Source organism: Heloderma suspectum, chromosome 2, assembly GCF_057233095.1.
Source record: "Heloderma suspectum isolate Gila_16-S chromosome 2, 16-S_ref, whole genome shotgun sequence".
In the NCBI taxonomy this organism is placed as follows: Eukaryota; Metazoa; Chordata; class Lepidosauria; order Squamata; family Helodermatidae; genus Heloderma; species Heloderma suspectum.
The window spans coordinates 163,625,418-163,645,847 of NC_139459.1; the positions used below are offsets into that span (position 1 = coordinate 163,625,418).

The 20,430-nt window shown below is 49.1% G+C and overlaps 2 protein-coding genes across 2 annotated transcripts in view; both read right to left on the bottom strand.

The window, feature by feature from the left end:
- Nucleotides 1-19,728, bottom strand: part of KANK2 (KN motif and ankyrin repeat domains 2) — a 99,096-nt gene extending 79,368 nt beyond the window's left edge. Inside the window, exon 1 of the mRNA XM_084835636.1 lies at nt 19,398-19,728. The gene's annotated coding sequence lies outside the window, so the exon portion shown is untranslated. The remainder of the gene's footprint in view (nt 1-19,397) is intronic.
- Nucleotides 19,350-20,169, bottom strand: LOC146353076 (uncharacterized). Its single transcript, XM_084835639.1, has 2 exons — nt 19,679-20,169; nt 19,350-19,477 (listed from the first exon to the last, which is right to left on the bottom strand). Exons 1-2 carry the CDS (start codon nt 20,138-20,140, stop codon nt 19,418-19,420), a joined length of 522 nt encoding a protein of 173 aa, XP_084691765.1. The 5' UTR covers nt 20,141-20,169; the 3' UTR covers nt 19,350-19,417.
- Nucleotides 20,170-20,430: the final 261 nt, after the last annotated feature.

The window sequence follows — 20,430 nt, forward strand, 5'->3', positions numbered from 1 at the left end:
CTAATTATGCTTAATATGGAATTTGCATTTTTCACTAGATCGACATTTTCACTGAGCTGTTCCCAAGATCTCTTTCTTGATTAGTCGCTGCTAGTTCAGATCCCATCAGGCTATATGTGAAGCTGGGATTTTTTGCCCTGACATGCATTGCTTTATACTTGCTTCCACTGAACCATATTTGCCATCAATGGGGCACACGCATGAAAACAATCATGGTCGCCCTGGTCACATCTACTTTGGCCCTGACATTGCAAGGGATCCCTGGGTGCACTTCTGCACCCCTGTTTCTTTGGCATTCCAGGCAACCTCCGCTTGTTCAGGTGTGTCCATTCCGCAGAGGACTTAAAGTTCTCCCATCTTGAAAAAAGCCTGGTGGTGGTGAAGGGTATGTGTGTGTGGGAGAACCAGACACCTCTGCAATTCATTTCCTAAATTGGTGCTTACTGTACTACAGTTGGGTTGTAGCCTCAAGAAAGTGCGCTATTTTCTATTTATTACATTTGCATGCTACAAGGAGCTCAGAGATGCATTCTAGCCTCATAACAATCCTATAAGGTAGGCTAGACTGAGATACAGGGAAATCCCAAGGCTACCCAGTAAGCTTCATGGCTAAGCAGGCATTAGAACTCAACCTACAAACACAACGTTCTAGTTAGTACAGATTGTAGAAAAGCCTTCCCAAAAGGTGTCCTTCAGATATGTTGGACTCAAACTCCCATCATTCCCAAGCAGGATGCGGGGGATAAGAGAGTCATCCAGACTGCAGAATTTGGTCAGCTGATGCTCTCAGAATTTGTATAGAGTACACTCCCGCTTCAGCCATTTAGGGTGCAACTTCAATGCACTTCATGGGTTGGATCCAGATTTAGTCATAGTTAGAGTAGACCCACTGAAATCAATTGGGCTTCTGTTAGTCATGACTAACATAAGTCCCATTCATTTCAATGGGTTTACTTCTGGATCCAAATGTATGTTCATTGTATAGGCACCTTTGAACACACCTGCAACTTTCCCCCCCTACAGATCTGTCCCCTCCAAGCCCCAGTGAAGAGAAAGTTTTCAGCTCAAGCGCTGATGGCCCACCGTACTCTGGGCAAATTGCTTAGGGCACAGTCCATTAGGAGATTCTTACAATGAATGGGACCTGTGCAAGAGCTTCCCAGGGGATCATGCACTAGATTTATTTTCCATTGTAGGCAGGGGCGCCTCAGTCAAAAGCAATGGGAACAACCAACCTCATGCTATATTTCTAAAAGCACAAAGGCAATTAAACGCCAATCTTTAAAGCCAGATCTGGATATCATCAGATTTCCAGAGATATTTTATTGAATTCAACAGTCTTCTGGTTTTCCAAAATATGTGGCATTTGGCTGGTTTTATACCTATAAATAGGCAGTTGCAGAAGTCACGTACTTTGTACTGTGGGTGCTGTGTAAAAGAAGTGACCCAAGAGAGTTTGAATGCCTGGCTGAAGCAACCTGTTGACTTTACAAAAGGTGTGGTTGTTTGTTTGTTTTTTAATTATGAGGGGCAGCGGAGAATTATTTTTGTTTAAGTAAGGGTGCCTGTTTGAATTTTTTGCCATGCTGCATCTGCCTGCCTGCCTGCCTGCCTGTCAGCTGAATAGCCTGACTCAAAATCTTTCAAAGGCATTGCCATTGTTTCCACCAGCGTAGCCCCCCCAGCGGTTGCTTGTGCGCGCCAGGCCAGCCTAGCGGACGAGGTGGGAAGAGCAGGCCCTGCTCCTCACAGTGGCACGCTCTCCTCTTGCCCTTAACACAGGGGCAGCAGCAAGGTGAGAAACTCTCTCTGGCCCCACAGTGCCGCTGCACGTTCTTCTTTTTTAACCTTATTTTTCTTATCAAAAGTAACAAAGAAAAAGAGTACATTCAATATCTATACAACACATAGATGCAAAAAGCCCTGTTCTATAATTCTACACTTCCCATACCATAATCCTGTTAAACTCACAACAAGTGCACCTACTGGAGAAATCTACCATCTAGCTCATGTTCTGATGTTATATAACAGACAACTGGTCTCAAATGCTCGTTTACTACTTTTATTTTAAAAGGCCATTGTGACACTCCTGCCCTGGGTTTTACCTTCTCCAGTTTCCCACTGAAGAAATTGAGAAGAAAACCCCCTCAGGACATCTGCCTCCACTGGGTCAGTTGTCTTCACTGACATACCAAGCTTCAGCTCCTTTTACTCTCTGGGTTAAAGATTCACCCAATATGCCCAAAAGGTTCCCTCTACCCAATACAGGAGAAGTAACAAGGAAATAGGTTTTCTAATGGTAGCGCAATAAGACAAACCCAACATGTGGGATTTTGTACTTAAAAACAAATAAAAATGTATTTAATACAAGAAGAGTTATATATTATGATTAATCAATCTATGCTTGGTCCTAACTTATCTGCTTACTCTGCCCCTTCTAAATCCTATTCCCCTAAGCCCAGCCCACTAAATGTAGCTTCCTCAATCCCTAAGGCCCAGTCTAACTTGTCAGATCATTCCTTTTATAACCTCAGAATCTTCACATATATATATATATATATATATATATATATATACACACACACACACACACACACACACACACCCCTCCCACCTTTCACTCCTCTCCCTAAGGGGGCAATCCTATGCATGTTTAGCCAGCCATGCTGGCTGGGGCATGCTGGGAGTTGTCAGACTTTTTTTCTGTCTAAATGTACATAGGATTGCACCAGTCTATTAATCCTATTTTACTTGGGTCACATCTAACAATGCAAACACATATATTAATATAACAGGCATATGTTACATTGATATTCCATAATTTTGTTTAATTTTATCCATTTTGTTACCTCCCAGACACTAAAAAACCATTTCTTTGTTGAAGGTTCGGTGGTTACCTACCAGTATTTTGCATACCTAAGCCAAGCAGCTATTAATTAGTTTCATATAAACTTGTAATATTTCATGTTATATATTCACAAGAGATATGTTAATACGGTAGATCTATGTGTAAACCAATATTGTCAGCACTGTTTACCAGATTCCAGTTTTTTTTTATGCCACTGTGGTGCCATAATTGAAGTAATTTTAAATGCAAACATTGTAAAAACAAAAACCTTAAGCACAAAATGTCCACGTTTCATCCACCAGTGAGACGCTTTATATCTGTCTCCCATTTTGTCTTGAAGCTTTTATATAGTGAACTGCATAATGTTTTCTTCCTAAATTAATATATTACTTTTTCAGACTCGGTTAGTTCTCTCAGGGCACAATCCTATGCATGTTTAGTCAGAAAATAGTTCTACAACTCCCAGCATTCCCCAGCCAGCATGGGTTTGTGCCCTTAATAGACTATACAGTATAGTCTACAGTACAGTCTACAGTATAGTTTATACTGTCCATTTTCCGTGTACAGAAAATATATTTGAAAAAGCTTTGAAAGGGCTGTACATTCTGCACCCATTTTCAGAAAATGGCACCAATGGCAGCTTTGGTGTGGGAGGGTTTAGTTCTACAGCATGGGAAAAATGGATTAAACCCCAGCCCTGCAAGCTGTAACTCCAACCCAATTCCCATCCCCCACAGCTGTAGTTACAATTTTAAAAGACCCATACAACATCAAACTACGTGTTGGTATAGTTCAGCCTTCCCCACCCTGGTGTCCTCAGGATGTGTTGGACTACAACTCCCAACAAGCCCCAAACAGCCACTGGGGAAGGCTGATATAGTTTGACCCCTTCCCCCAAGAGAGAAAAAATGTCCATTTGTGTCTGAAACATTTCAGGATCAGAAGCAGAGAGGGGAAATCTTGGTTGCAGTCAGGGAATCAGAAAGGTCCTGGTTGGAACTGAGTTGTTCGTGTCATCCTGGCCAGAGTTGCAGGGACTGGCTGAGAGCGGGAAATAAGCACAGAACAAATGCAAGAGTCTTGTGTTCCTGTCCATGTAAATGCAGTTTCCCTTTCCACTCCCACTCCCCAAAGCCCATCCTTGCGGTTCTCATCTGACTGTGGAGATAAACATGGATGGACACAGCCCACCCCATACTTTTATAGTCTTCTCATAGAAATAATAGAATAAGCCAAAATTCCATGTTTGTGCTTCTGAGTCTGAATTTTTTCCAAGCACAAATTGGATGGTTTTATCTCTCTAGTCCTTCCCATGAAAAAAAAATATGTTGCTCAGTGGAACATTTTTCTTATTCTTAGTCTTAACATCAAGACATCTGATAGCTCCCAGCGCTAACAATCAAAAGGCAATCTGAGCAGGCCTCTGCCCCAGGGCGAGCCCACTGAGGAGCAAGCAAGATGCTCTGTAACAAAACAAAACAAGCGTTCTGAGATGTATTTTGGTGCTTTTTGATAGGTAGGCAATAATACACTCTGAAGTGTGCCACGTAGTGGACAGAATGTTTGGCCTTCAGCCAACGAGACAAGATCACAAATGCCTGGTCAGTCTTGAAACTTGTTGCTTCGGCATGTCACTTTCTTGTCACCCAGCCTGTGGGCTTCTGTGAGGATAAGATGGGATAACCCCCTGCATCCTGTCTTGAGTTCCTTAGAGGACAGATAACTGTGACAGCTGATATGGTTCAACCCTTTGGATTCTTCAGTGCTAGAACAGAAGTGCCAATTTTGCATTCTTTCTCCAAAGGTGCTCAGACAGCCAACCCAAAATTTATATTAAAAAAAAAAGCATGCCTTTTGCTCTGACAAGTGTTGGAGGGTTTGCATGGACAGACTAAAGGACCTTTGGAAAGATCAGTGTCATGAGTCAGGCCCTGGCACTCAAGATCACCCTAGAGCATCCTTTCCTCAACCTGGTGCCATCTAGATGCTCTGGACTACAGCTTCGAATATTCCTGACCACTAACCATGCTGGCTGGGGCTGATGGATGCTGAAGTCCAAAACATCTGGAGGGCACCAGGTTGGGGAAGGCTAATCTAGAACAGGGGTTGGCAGCTTGGTGTCCTTCAGATGTTTTGGACTACAACCCCCATGGCCAATGTTTGGGGCTTATGGGTACTGCAGCCCAAAACATCTGAAGGGTGCCAGGTCAAGGGAGCCAAGGGAAGGAGAGAGGGGGGGAGAGAACCTGTTCTCAAGGGAAGGAGAGAGGGAGAGCCCTTAGAGGTCCCCTGCTAAGTTGCCCACACAGGGGCAGCCCACTGGGCAAAAGTAATGCCCCTGGAGCAGAACCAGAGACACCAATAACCTCTGCCACCACTGGGCTTATTTTTCTTACCCTGCAGGCTGGCATTTGCTGTTGTGCCAATTGCAGGCTGGCGTCTTGGACTGCCTCATCCAGTGGCGGGCCACACCCTGTACCTGGAAAGGCTGTCAAAAATGTCCATGCAAATATTAGCTGCTCTTTATTCCTAATAAGGCTCCAGAGACTCTCTTGTGGCTAGAAGCTGTGTAACAAGGAGGATGAACCAAACAACTAGCATCCAAACTCAGCACTGCCCTATTAGGCACACAGAGGGCATATTTGTGTCCTTGTCAAGGGACTTCACTCAGGAGCCACTCTCCTCACCTCAAAATGCAGCCCTTGGAGAGGGGGAGAAGCACATGGACGCCACCCCGTTTCCTCTCTTTGCAGTCAAGGGACAAGGAGAAGCTGACAATGGTAGGCAAGGGGAAAGGTAGGGGGATTTGGCTGGGCAAAGCACCAACACACCCGGTGTGTTGGCTGTTAACAGCATGTGGGCAATGCAGCTACAGAACACATCCCACCCAGTTACCCCTTCTGTCTCTGAGAATCAGGGGCAGGTATGGAACATTCCACTGGTCCCCCGGGTCTCTCCATCAACAGTGAGAAAATCAACTTCTTGCATGCATGATGCACATCCAACACACACAATACAATCGCATGCGCACACACAGAGGTGGGGAAAGGAATTTGATGGAAACCTCCCCAGTTCTCCCTCTCTCTCCCTGAATCTTCCAATGTCAGTTTTCCCCTCCCCAGTGTATTGAGCTTCCACCCCAGAAAGCGTGAAAAGCACTCATCAGAATTTCATAAGACCTGCATCCCTGGATTACAGCATTTAAATGTGCGATTGGCTTGTAGGCGAGATGGATTTATCCAGCAAGCTCCTTATTGTGATGGTGGTTTGTGATTTGGGTCCAAACCAATATATGGTACCACCTGTGGTGCCTGGGATCAGTAATGACCCAGATGAGGCCCAATAAACTGAATTTCAGTACCGACAAAACAGAAGAACTATGGGTTGGTTCATGTGTCCAGAGAAGTGGCATTCAACTTGTTATGGACAGGGAGGCCCAAATGGTATCTATGGTAGGAAGTGCATTTCGCAAGCTTAGGCTGGTATAACACTGTGGCTCCTCCTTGACAGAGAACACCTGGCTATCCATGCTCTGGTACCCTCTAGATTAGACTACTGCAAAGAACTGTACATGGGGCTGCCTTTGAAGACTGCTCAGAAATTTCAGTTACTACAAAATACAGTTCTAGGCTACTAAATGGGAACCAGTTTAGAATAGCTTCTGGCTGTCAGCCTGTTTCTGAGCTCAGTTCCGAAGTGTTGGGGCTTAGCTTTAAAACCCTACATGGCCTGGAACCCATGTATCTCAAGGATCACCTTCTCCTACATGAGTCTGCCTGTGCACTATGCTCATCTTTGGCAGCCCTTTTCCAGGTGTCCCATTTGAGGGCAGGTGAGGAGCAGTCAGAGAGAGGGCCTTTTCAGTTGTGGCACCCTGCCTCTACAAAGTCCTCTCCAGAGAGGCTCACCAGCAGGGGTGGGGGGCAGCTCTTACTGCCTTTTTGGCACTAGGCAAATAACTTTTTTATTTTCCCAGGCCTTTTAAAAATTCTGCTTGCAGCTGGGCTCATTCTGTTGCTGTGATTTTATCCCTTTGCTGTTTTACTGGCGATATATGCTTTTATTGTTTTCTGTTGTATTTATCTTATACTGTTGTAAAGCACTTTGAGGGTTTTAATTGAAAAGCTCTATATAAACACCATCACACACACATGGCACTCTACTCCGCCCAAAACACTCCTACCTTCATTTCAGCACTAGGGTTCCCTAAGCTCTGCCCATGCTTCCCTCAGTCACTTCCCTCCTGAAATCACACCAGACAGGGGGCCTTTGGGAATGCTCCCAGAGGGAGGCTCACCTCTTCCCCAGCTGCTGCCAGCATTCTATCTGGCCAGGCTTTCTAGCAAACATCACCTATCATAGTTTTAATCTGGTGACCTTTGATTGACTCTGTTGGTTTTCACTGCTCCGGATCAATATGCTGGGTCAATTTTCTATTACTGCTATGCAGTTTTATTTAATATTGTTTAGTGACTGTATGAGCAACCCTTAGCAGCTACTTAAACCAAAGGGTGGCGTACAAACAGTTTTACATAAAAGTAAATACATAAATGATGGGCAGAAAAAGCCTCATTCACGCAGCCCCTGCTCTCCCAGCCAGAGGTGACTGCTTTCCAAGCCACCTCTTCCAGAAAAGACACCCAATTTGCTCAAGTAAGAGCACGAATGACACACCCAAGCAAACCTCGGTACAGCTCCTGAAACCTGAGGAACAGGACAAGTGTAGGACCCACTGCAACAAAGGCTGCTTCCATCTGCAAGATGGCATGTGACTCAAACAAGGAGCTGGTCTGCTCCGTCAGCTGCAATCCTGCCCGCTCTCCTGCCTGCCTCTAATTGTCTAACGTTACTTCGAGTCTGCATCTCTGTGGCTTCGTCTGTGGCTTGTTCATATTTTGTTCATTACTGCACATTATCATCACTTCCACGTAGCTGATAACATTCTCTGGACATATGCATATGCGTGTAATTCCATTCTTAGTACAGTAATTTCCTTCAGCATTTAAAAAGAGGTACGTAGCCAATTGTTACATTCATGCACACAAGTAGGGCTACCCACCAGTTTCATTTTTCTTTGACCCCCTCCTTCCAAAACCAGAGCTTGAAGAAGGTGAGCAAGCCTTAAGAATCCCATGGGGAGACCCCCATGTGTACACGTACACACCCCGAGCTGAAGGTTATTTGAAAGGCGGATCAGTCTGGTAATCTGTGCACCCATCCTATTTTTTTGCCTTTAGTAAACATGAAAAATGTGGAGGCTACAATATGACAAACGTGTGTGTGTGCACACATACACACACATTCATTTCATCACTCCGAAAACTAATTTGTCCATCTTCGGTTACAATTGTTTTAAACTATTAAATGGGACAGTGTACTAGGTATGCATGCTAAAGACATAAATTCCTTTGTTTTAAAAAAAATAGATTGTTTATAGCAACCTTATCAACACATCTCAGTTATCCTGAGCTACATCAGTGGTTCTTAAAATACACTTCTTTCCCCTCCAGTTTAATCTTGCATCTTCTACCGAATCTGAAATGGTGCCCTGGGTGTTTAGAAGGCAAGTCTCTCTCTCTCTCTCTCTCTCTCTCTCTCTCTCTCTCTCTCTCTCTCTCTCATACACACATGCTCCGGGAGAGAAAGTTCTAACCCAGTCTTTCAAGCACAACCTGCCCAATTCCTGCCATCCCAGCCTGTTGAACTCTTTTCTTCCAAATCCCTCTCCACCCAGGTGCTGCGGCCCCTTTAAGACAGCTTCATCCAGCTGCCACAAACACATGGATCCAATTAGGTTCCGCTTGCAAGACCTGGAAGTTCAGCAGCTGGGTGGGGCTCCTCAGGAAGCCTGTCTTTAGAGGCCTCAAGGTGGGGTGCTCAGAGAGGAACCCCTTGCTCCCTGCTTAGCTGAGGAGCAGTTGTTTCTGGATTCCAAGGCAAACAGCAGATGATGCCATGGTCTGCTTCCTGTTAATCGGCAATGGGAACTGGTGATGGGGTGTGCTGTGGGCTCCAAGACACTGCCTCCCCAAAAGCAAATCTTCTCTTGTGCAAAACTCCAAGGATTTTCTGCCTGGCAGTTGAGACGTCTGTCTATTCATACTGCACCCTTCAGGAAGGAGGGTGGTGATTTGTAGGCTGATGGTCACTGTACATTACCCCGAGTACGCATGTCAACATTATGAAGAATGGGTGGCTCTTTGCTCCTTCAGGCCACAGATAGCAATGGCGTGGATGTTGTGTGTGTGTTTTTAGAAGTAAACAACAGGCATGGGGGTTCGATCTGAATTGGGACCAGAACAACGGCAAAGGGTTAAAGCTCCCTTACCCCTCCTTCCACTAGACTCCCAATCCAGATGGGGGGGGCACACCTGCAATTTACACTTAAAAAACAGATCCACAATTGCTAATGGTGTGAATGGTGTCACATCTACTTTGGTCCTCAGTTGTGCTCTGCTCCCAGCAGGCCACTTCATTTGAGGCCAGCTCCGCACATATCCATGCCCAGGGCTGGTGGTGGTTCTGTGACCCACATGTGCAAGACCTGCTGGAACTGAGGCGGCGGCAGCTAAGACTTCCTTCCGTGTGTGGCCAACTCAGCAGCAGGACTTTGGGAAGCCTCACATCAATAAGAAATGTTCATCTGAAATTGGAGCATTACATGATTGATCACAACAATTAATTGACTGAAACTCATGGCACTAACTGAGAAGGTATGTGTGGGGAATCCCACCTTTTGCCACTAGGACTGTGAGCATCAGGGCTGGCCCAACACATTTGCTACCCAAGGCAAAGGGCAAGATGGCACCCTCCTCCATTCCATGTACAAACGCCAACCAGACTGGCAGATGAACCTTTTTTAAATCCCAGCAATGGGACGGCATACTCCACTGCACCCAAGGGCAGCAGGCTAGCTTGGTGCACAGCAGGCTGTATGACACACACAACTTTGCCCTCTAACACCTCACCACCACTCCCTGTCCACAGCATCTGCTGCCTGAGATGGCTGCCTCTCTCTGCCTAATGGTAGGGCCGGCCCTGGTGAGCATGAGAAGATTAAAAAATGTTAAGAGGTAGCACAACTGCGGTGAGTGATCCTGAGTAGATGCCTTTGGAGAACACGGTGTCTTTTCTTAAAGGCTCTCTCCTGCCCTAATATATAGCCATGTCTGTGAGGGGGGGGGGCAGGCATTTTGTCTGTTTGGTGTCACACTCACCACACACAAGACAAGGGAAAGCTTTTGTATTTAGGGAAGAATGCCACAAGCATCCTCAGGGGTCGGGAGGGGGAGTAAATGGTTCAAGCCATTTGCTGGACTGGTGGTAGAGAGAAGCACGTTTCTAGCTTCAAGGCTGCAAGGAGTGGAAGTGCGAGAGAAAAGTCCATTTGAGCTTGGCAGAAGCCAACTGCAGCTGGCCACACCCAACCCCCTCCTACGGGGCGGGGGAGGAGAAGGGGGGATTGGATTTTAATAAGAGCCTCTGGCTGGCATGAAAGAGCCAATTGTGTGATCTTGCCGAACTCCCAAAGCCCACTCGTACAATGAGGCCCCTTCAACCAACAACGCTGGAGCTGCCCCTTGCTGCCCTGCAGGCAACGCTTGTTGCTTGTGGAGCATGGCAGATGCGGCACATCATGCGCACCGTGTGGATCAGGTCCCTGCCGCAGAGTTCTAAGGAGAAAAGAGTGCTGCCCCCTATGGAAGAAGGGGAAAATTTTGGGGAGTCCAGGGTTTGCAAGGGGGTTGGAAAAAACATCCAGCGTGGGACAGGGAAGAGCAACATTTGCACAGGAAGAGATTCCCACACTGAACAGAACCAGGGCAGAAGAACTGCATCGCACAGGGTTTTCTTGAGCAATCAGCTGCTGTAGCCTGAAGTCATTTGTGGTGATAGAAATAAGAGGACCCTCAGTTGCTGGAGGGAGCAACTCCAAACCCTTGGAGCCAGGAAGTTGCACCCTAAAACAACACTGCCTTCAAGGCAGACTTATAGGACAGCCCAGCAGGGTCTGACTGATGGTAGGTGGGAAGAACTTTCACTCAGGGTGCTTCCAGATGAAGTTTTTCTGGCTCCATGGAATTCTACAGGGGATCCAGCTCTCCCGTGTTTCCCCACAACTTCTTCCTTCTTTTTTATTACCATGGAGAACCCATTAGGAAGAAAAGGTCAGCAGAGCTGCACAAGGCCTTTGGGATGGTTAGTGCTAGGACCCCCCTGTCCGGAAGCCCCTCAGACTTCCCAGGCTGTGTGGGGAAGAGACTGCAAGTCCCTGACCACAGACATCACTGGCCAGCCTTTCTTTCCCTAGATCTCTCCTTCTGCTAACAAACCACTTCTCACACAAGAAATGTTCTACCAAATTCAGATTTAAAATACAGCTTGCAAACGAAAAACAGTCATGCAAAATTAACCTGACTGCATCTATTATGTTGACCTGCATCATTTAATTCAAGAACATAATCTGCATTTTTTTGGTGCTGAATGTGTAGTTCTTTGGCATAGTATTCCCTGCTTCAGTGCAAAATAATTTTCAAAATGCATCTGGGCTGTGGCTTCTCCCGTGAAAATAAACATTTTGCTGCATTTCATCCTCTGCATTTTAATTTGAAACCAAAGTGCAATCTCTTGCTTTAGTATCAATAAAGGCACAATTTATGCATTCAAATGTTCTCTATTAAAAGAGGTTGGCATAAAATATTCCTAATCCTCACTTGCATCATCTTTTGAGGGGCTCCGCTGAAACACAGCTCTACCAGATTTGACTACAAAGAAGAAGAAGCTACCCAAAAAGGCTGCCATCTCCCTTGGCATGGTGGATGTGGTCAAGCAAACGCAGGCAAGCCTTCCTCTATGGCAGCCTTCCCTAACTTGGTGCCCTCCAGATGTGTTGCATTACAACCCCCATCATTGCCAGACAGCACGAACACCAATCCCATTGTGGTTGGGGATGACAGGAGTTGTAGTCCAACCAATCTGGGGAGCACAGAGTTGCGGAAGGCTGCTATATGAGATCTCCTCTCCCAAGGCAGTGCTAGGCTTCACAGCCAGCTGGATCCCTTTCAACTCTACGATCCTACCCAATGTGAGAAACAAATGTTTGGGGGTAATGTGGAAGTTCTTTGGTGGGCCTACAGAGCTGTCTGTCTTAGCTGGCTTGCTCACAACCCCAATTACAAACCCAGGTTTGCTCGTCCCATGGTAAGCAACCTGTTTCCCTGCTGGGCTGTCTTGAGTGATGCCCCACACAGACCTTACTGATCCTGGAGTGCAGCTAACCAGGCCTGTCCAGTTGCCAGATGCACAACAGCTGATACGGAGTGGGTGACTACAAAATCAAAAGAAGGGGAGGTTTTCATAGGGCTGGATGGGGCCAAAAGGAGCTCTCCCCTCAATAAACCTTTCTGCTCCCTCCTCCAGAAGCCTGGAGGAAACCCTATGACATTCCCCATGCGAAGCCTCTGCCATCAGCATACCTGCATGAACGTCTCTCCAGCCAGGCAGGAGATCGCCATGTGAACAGTGGAGGCACTGTGCTCCCTCCCTTTTCCTTTGGCTGGTCTGCAGTTGGGCCAAAACCTAGCTGTGAAAAGGGTGCTCCTGGGCCAAGGTGATGTTTTGAGGACTCCCCTCCCTGGGACGTTTGCTGCAGCCAATTCTCTTGCCTTGAGAATCCCAGCGTCACCATCATCCAGTGAGATCCAACACCACCACAGTGATAGGTGGAGTCTGTTGGGAACCCAAGAGCCTCCTTCTCATCTCCTCTCTATTTTACCACCTTACACTCTTTTGGGAGAGGCTGGTTGTCACCAACCACTACCAGCCATCCTCAGTAATCTGCACCCAGTTAGCCTTTAAGCCACACACAGATGGCTGTTAATTAGTTAATTTCTAATCACCTTATCAGCTCATTCTTCCCCAGCTGTGATCCTCCCATGACATCAGATGGGATACCTGAAGGGTCACAAGGACAGGGTGAGGTCAGGACACAAATGGCTGCTCCAGACATACCCAGCCTTTTCTTTGGAAGACCCCCCCCCCAAGTCTTTATCACTGTGCCCCCAGAGAGCTAAACAGAGTAAGAGTCTGTATGAGCAACCATGCCTGAGCCCCACAAATAATTTGGTGCTGTACAGCAAGGGCAGGTGGAAGGCAGATCAAAATCTACCGGTTGGTCTCTCTAGTTTGCAGTAGATCAGCTAGGATTTCTGACTCCCAATTGTTTTACAATACCAGGAACAGAACGACTTCCCCCCAGCCGCCCATCACCTTACATTGTGCTGCTGAAATTAAGAAAGCTTAATAACCAGGACTGGATTTTTGTGAAGAAGGGCTGTGAGCTCCATTCAGTTCTGGTAGAATCAGAGAATAGTAGGGTTGGAAGCGGCCTACAAGGCCATCGAGTCCAACCCCCTGCTCAATGCAGGAATCCAAGTCAGAGCATGCCTGACAGATGGCTGTCCAGCCTCGTCTTGAATGCCTCCAGTGTGGGAGAGCCCACCACCTCCCTAGGTCATTGGTTCCATTGTAGTCTTGCTCTAACAGTCAGAAAGCTTTTCCTGACGTTCAGCCAGAATCTGGCTTCCTGTAACCTGAGCCCATTATTACTCCAAACACATTCCTAGGGCTCCAAACACATTCCTGGGCTCAGAATTCTTTAATTCTAAGTGTATGTCTTCTGCACCTGGCTTCAGCTGGCAGATCTTGGGGGTTCTAGAAAACAACAGAGTAAGTCCAGAAAGTCTGAAGTCTGCCCAGCCCTGCTGTATGGGACACCAACAATTAAGGCAGCTGGAGTCCAGTCCTGCTTGAGGGCACCAGTCCGGGAAGGGCTGCCTTCAGGGGAGCAGGGTGTGTCCAAGGCCACCCAGGGAGAGAGGCATGTCCAGTGTTGTCTTCCAAAGTGCTGCTGTACAGCTGCTGCCCTCTGCCCCAGAGCCAGCAGCATTCAGGCACAATTCCACATCTGCACAAGCCACCGGGGACAAAAATGTATTTCAGTTTGTCTCTAGGCTCAGGAGGGGGGCTTCAAAACACTCTGTGCTGTTAAGACCTAATAGGCTAATTTCACTGAATCAGAGAGTTGCAGGGGGCCTTGGAGGCCACTGAGTCCCTTCTCCTGTCCATGGGAAATTCCGACCTAGAGCGTCCCCAGCAGATCGCTGTCCAGCCTCTGCTCGAAGACCTCCAGCAATGTCATTGCAATGATTTGGCCAGGAGCATTCCCTTAGGCCAGGCATAGGCAACTGGTAGCCCTCCAGAGGTTCTGGCCTACAGTTCTCATTGTCTCTCAGCACTGGCCATGCTGGCTAGGGCTGATGGGAGTTGTAGGCTCAAATATCTGGAGGGCCACAAGTTGCCCACCCTTGCCTTAGGCTGTTGACTCAAGGCTATGGATTTATTTCTCATTGTGTAGCCCACCTCCACTCTGCCTAACTGCAAGACTCTTCCACCCCCCACAGTGGTGAAGAGGGCAGGCAAGCAGGCAGTCATGAGTGGAGAGAGAAAAGGCTGCTCTTAAGCCACAGCTCCTGAGCACATCTATGGGTGAACCCAGACTGAAAGTCAGATAGGGAGCAGGTCACAGCACATGTGAGTGGCAAAAGGAGAGAGGATCTCTCCAGGCACTACAGAGATGTCCTTCCCTTCCCCCAGCCACCGTGGGAGTCCTTCCCCCCTTCCCCAGGGATTAGAAATTTAATTTCTGGGGGCTCTAGCCTGCCTGCAAATCACACCTTCTGTCCTAGGAGCCCTGGGGCAGGGTGTTCCAAGAAAGGGCACCTCTTCCTGTCCACTATTCCTACTACACATATTCAGGGCTAAGCCTGGAGAAAGAAAGAAACTGGTTCTGCCTAGTGGGCTTGCCACAGGAGGGTCAAAGCGAGACTCCGAGCATGGCCTGAAGAAACACAGCAAGGGAACAAAGGTCATACCCCCTGCCCAAGATGCTCAAGATGGCAAAGACCACAGGAGTGCCTTGCCCTTCCTTCTTGCCACGGGGGAGCATGCTGGTCCCTGGAAGCCTACAAGCAGTACCAGAGGCATCCGTTTTCTCTCTCACATGCTCATGCTCATACACACACACACACACACACACTAATTACAGAACAGCTACTGATGAGGGCGGAAGCTGAAACGTTTAGCTTAATTTTCTTGTTGTTGAATACTCTGTTGTTAGTCTTTCAATCTTTCTATATCTATATCTATATCTATATGGCTAACAAAGCAAGGTCCAAGATCCCCACCTTTTTCTCCTAGGACAAAACAATATAGCCTTCCTCTGAAGACAATACAAGGGTCCTTCCAGATGGAGGGCTCCTGGTGAGACCATTCAGAAGTCCTTGTGCAGCTATCCTATCTTTTTTCCCTTAATGGATTTTCTGTGATAAGAAAAAAAGATCGAAGTGGGAAAACACGGGTGGGTTATGAGCAGAAGACAACAACATCTGGACCCCTTGTGCATGAGGCAGGACAATGGCATGATAAAAGCGCCATCTGCAAGCACCCCGAGTTGACAAGGTCACATCCAGATCCATGCAAAGGAACAAACACTGAGAAGCACTTCAAAATCCAGCTAAGAGCAGTCATAGTAACTCTCAGGCATGTGCAAGGTTCAAAGTGGCAGAGGGAAAGATCTTCCAAACGAGAACATTTAACACTTGTACAAACAACATGCAAGAAACTTGCATAAGATAGAATAAGCTCCCACTGTTTGACAACAGCAAGCAAGAACAATAAACCACAGCCCTTCCCAAACATTTGGGTCTCTCATTCTCTCTCCCCCTTCCCCCCTCATAACCCAGCTCCATGGCCTCCATCAGTCCCTGCCTCCTGCCCCTCTTTCCTTGCATGCAGAACAGAGGCACATTTGGTAACAAGAATATTTCATCTAAACATAACCGCAAGTCACACCACTTCAGCATCATGTCAACTGAGTGCTTTCTGGGCTCTCCAAGACTGAGGCCTGGATGAGTTGCCCCCCCCCCCTCCACTAAAGCAGGGGGTCTAACCTCCTGCAGCCTGAGGGACAAACTCCATTTTGGAGAAGCTCTCAGGGGCCACATTCCAGTGGTGGGCGGGGCCCAAGGCAAAAGGGACGGGGCCAAAAATGCCATCATGTGTTACTTTAAAGCTCTTGTGCCAGTAGCTCAGCCTCAGGAGGGGCATTTCAACCTTTTAGAATGGCGAAAGAACGGCACAAAAGCTGGGGAACCACCAAACGATCAGGGGAAAGGGTGCAGCTATCTAGGGAGACCTGGAAGGCTGGATTTGGCCCCCAGGCCGGCGGTTCTGCACCCCTGCATTAAACAATACATTACTAACAACTAAGGGAGGATTCCCACAGTCCCTAGATATAGTCTGAGAGGCCACAGGGTACTGGGGATTCCCTGCTCCGACCTCAAAATGAGGAATTGATCTGACCCCCCATCCCCTTGCAGCTGGCACAGAAAGAACTGCACTGGCTGCCCTCCAAGGCTGGAAAATCAACCTGGGAGAGGGGGGAAAGGGCATGTTCCAGTGGGTGGGGTGGGGTGGGGTGGGGTGGGGTGGGGAGGAGACCAGAGTGGCCAGGATGAGCTCTCCTGAGCCTCTTCCAGCCTTCTTCCCACCCCCTTTGAAGGGCCACTGCTAGATGGGCATAAAGCCCGCCTTAGCGAAAAACCCAGCCGTCACAGGACAGGAAGGTGACCATCGCCTCCACCGCTCCTCCTGCCCTACCAGCTTCAGCCTGGCAGGCCACTGGATACAAGGAAGCCTCCAAGTGTGGTGGCTTCCATCTCACGAGGGTGCAACCCCTAGGATTCCAGAACATTTGGCTGGAACCTGGGGAGCCTTGCTGTACCTATGTGTGTCAGTTACATGTTTACACCAGGAAACTCACACTTGCCTACTCCATCCTGGAGCATTCCCAGGGATTCAGAACTCCAGAGCAGTTCCATCTACAGGCAGGGATTCAAGGACAGACTGCAGCAGAACAACGGCAATGCATGCTACTCGAGCATCACACTGGGTTTCCAAATGCACGGTACATAAATAGATGAAGAAAGATTTTGTAGCAGGAAACGTACCCTGCATCCCAGAGCCAACTTGCAGTATTCCAGCCCAACACTGGCAACATCCCATCAGGCTCCAGTGTGACCAAGGGACAGAACTGGGGCAAGGCTGTGCAGACAGGCTCAAGCCAGCCCCTACACAGCCCTTTGGTGTTGCCTCAATTTGAGACATGGTAAAAAGGTGACAAAATTTGCTTCTCGTTCAACACGCTCAGTTCACTGGAGCAGCAGGGAGGTTTAGCCCCAGCCCAACAGTGTCCCTGAGAGCACATCTTCACTTTCTCCTGAATACAAGAGTAGCTACCATTTGCTGCATCTGGAAAAAATTAAGCAATTCATGTGGAAGCAACACTAGCCTTATTCAAGGCTGCTCATGTGAAGGGCTAGAGCGGGAATGGAGACGTGGGGGACCACCTAAGCCCCGTCCCCAGCATCCCCATGTGCCCAGCTTCTGTGTAGGCCTTTGCGTGTTGAACAGGAAGGTCTCAAGAGGGCTCTGTAAGCGCATTCAGCTGAACGCACTTACGGAGTCCCCGTAATCACGAATCCTGCCTCGTCACGGTTTCCAATCGTGGGAACTCTATAAGCGGGTTCAGCTGGACACATGGGGACACTGGGGGGACAGCTTGCATGTATGCCCAGATCCCCATACTCAGTTTCGCCGCACGGCTGAATAAGGCTACTGCAGTGGGACAAAACCTCCCATCCCTGACTGAGGATGTCCAGGCATCAACTAAAAGGTGCATCATGAATAGGCACAGCTAATAGCTACTATCTTGCCTTTTTTTTCCAGTTACATCTGCACAGAGGACCACAATGGTTCTTTGCTCTTTCACGTCCTCCTCGGCGAACTAGAGTAGACCAGAATGTGGCAGCGTGCGAGGTGTGGACGCTTAGCCTCTTACTGAGCCTCCGAGGTGCGCTGTGGAGTGGGCTGAGCCCTCTCCTCCTTCCTCTACTTGAGGCAGAGGTGGCAGCAGCAGCAGACACAACAGAGGAAGAATGAAAGAAAGAAAACATGTCTCTCTCTTGGTATGTGTCTCTCCCAAGGCGAGTCAAGCTCCTTGCCCCAGGGGTAGGGCGCTGAAGAGGAGGATTGGGGTGGCTGTAAGGGGTGGTGGAGGGCACACACCTTTTCTCCCAGCACAGAACCAAATGTGACACCACCCAAGCCTGTTGAACCCAGGTAAGACACCACCCTCCACTTCATTCAACAGCTGTGGAATCATAATGTGCTGTTCCAGTACCCTCAGTATCTTTGCCAACAGGGGAGGATGGGGAGAAAACTCTTTGCAAGGGGGTGGATGGGGAGAAAACTCCATCCACTGTCTCTGCCCACCATGACCCTTTGGCTCTGCCTACCATTAGCTGCCCTGCCCTCTGCCCCACCAGCTACCACCGCAAGGAAGAACTAGAGAAATTTAGGAAATATCAACAGCTATATAAAAGGAAGTTATCCTGGTCCAATCTTTCTGCTGCTCAAGGTGTCATCAATACCCTAGGAGGCCAAAAGGGACCTTTGAAAAGCAGCGGAGACTAATCGCTTAAAATACTGCTGGCGATGGGGCATGGAGCTGCCCGGCCTGCTCTTTTCTTCTTCAGGATGGCTACCCAGATGTTCTCAATTAAGCCTCACTCTCTCCAGGCAACCCCCCTCCCTGCCCCAGCTGGCTCTTTTCCGGGGATGCAACAGCCCCCCCCCCCCCGCTCTTCCAGAGTGTGGAGAGGGATTTGACAGGAGGCCTGGCTTTTGCTTCCACCCCTCCTTGTTTTAAATCCCCCCATTCCTCTAGTGAACCTCCAGCCCCAGAGATGTATATTTGTTCCTGCCCCACTGATTCTTGTGGGTAGAGAACTTGAAATCCAAGATCCCTTTCCTGGAGGTCCCAAAGCAAGGAGTTGTCAACGTCAGCCTGACAGGCGGAAGGAGGGAGAGAAAGAAAGAAAGATGTACAAAGTGGAAAACAACTTTAAAAACCAGAGTTCCGATTCCCAGCAATCGAGTGCAGCACTCTGTAATGGCAAACAGCTGTAGATGACCACACTATGCCCCCCCCCCCCCGCCTTTCTCCAAACCTAAAAACAGGCACTGAGAACTGGGAGGCAAATCACATGAGGGAGGGAGGGAGGGGGGGGGGACACGCAGATGTCGTTTGTTCTTCTTTTCAAGTATTTTTCAGCACATTGGGATGGGGGGAGAGAAAGGCGTTTTTAATTAAATTAAAGCCATAACCCGGCAAGAACAGATTTGGGGAGCGTCTGGAGGCTAAGAGACTGGCTTTGTCTGGAGAGTTGGGAAGGCGAGTTTTTCGCCAACTGCACCGTTTGTTGTTGTTGTTGTTGTGAAGCCCACCAAATCAAAACGAGGCACGTCTCCGGAGGAGAAGGTCAGTCCGAGACGGATGTTGGCTCATCTGCCCAGCAAAGGGAATAAAAAGTCTGCGAGGAGCAAGACGAGGAGACCAAGGGAGGAACCTCGACCCTCCAGTACTTACCCGAAGCGGAGGATCTTGCCTTACCCTCTTGCCTTTCCAGAGCTGGCTTCGGGTTCCCCCTCCGTGCGCAGGATCAGTCCCTAGAATCCGAAGTTGAGGGAAAGGGGGAAAAGAGGCAGTTGAGATGCAGAAGTTTGGGGAGAGCCTTGGAAGGAGCGGCGCGCTTTGAGCCGGGGGAGGGCGCGGGGGGGGCTCGGGGCGAAGCGGAGCATCCTCTCGCTCGCTCCGCCTCCCGACCGGGGAGGTGGCCCGGGGGCTACGCGGGAGCCCTGGCGCGGTACCTTCTCTGCGCCGCCAGCCAGCCCGCCCGCGGCGCGCCAGTCCCGGCTCCAGCGGAGGCTCCCCGCCTGCGAAGCGGACTTGCCGAGCGGGGTCCCCGCGGGCGGCTGCCTGGGGCTCCGCCCCCATCCCGCGGAGACCGCGCCCCCGCCGCCGAAAAGGGGCAGCGCCGCGACAGGCTCTGGAGGGGCCGGGGCGCGGCGGCTTCGCTCCACGCTGAGCGGGCGGCGGCGCGGCGAGCAGCGCAGCCTTGGCAGCGGCAAGAGGCCGCGAGCCTCCGCTTGTTCGCATGACAGCGAAGACCCCCGATTTCCGTGGGGCTTCCTCTTCGGCAGGGGCGGGCAACTGGCGAGCCCTGCAGGTGTTGCTGGAGTGCAGCTCCCATCAGCCCTGGCCAGCAACGGTAAGGGATGATGGGAGTCGCAGTCCAGCAACATCTGGAGGGCCACACGTTGAGCGTGCATACATAGGCGTGCGCCCTTCCCAGAGCAGCCGCCCCACCGGTTTCAGTCGAGTCATTGCATGCGTTCTAACAGGTCCGTTAACTCTCTGCATGGGTGTGCCTATTAATAAAAGGGCAAGCTCAGAGACAAAATTATTCTTCGTTTTCAGGTCATGTGCGCAGGTGTTAGGCTGACTTCCCCTGGAAGAGGCTTTCTCGCCTCCTGCCTAAGGGAGAAGGACCGAGTGCTTTGGCCTCAAAGGAGACAGCTGACCAGCGTGGAATTATAAGTACTTACACCAAAATAATTAA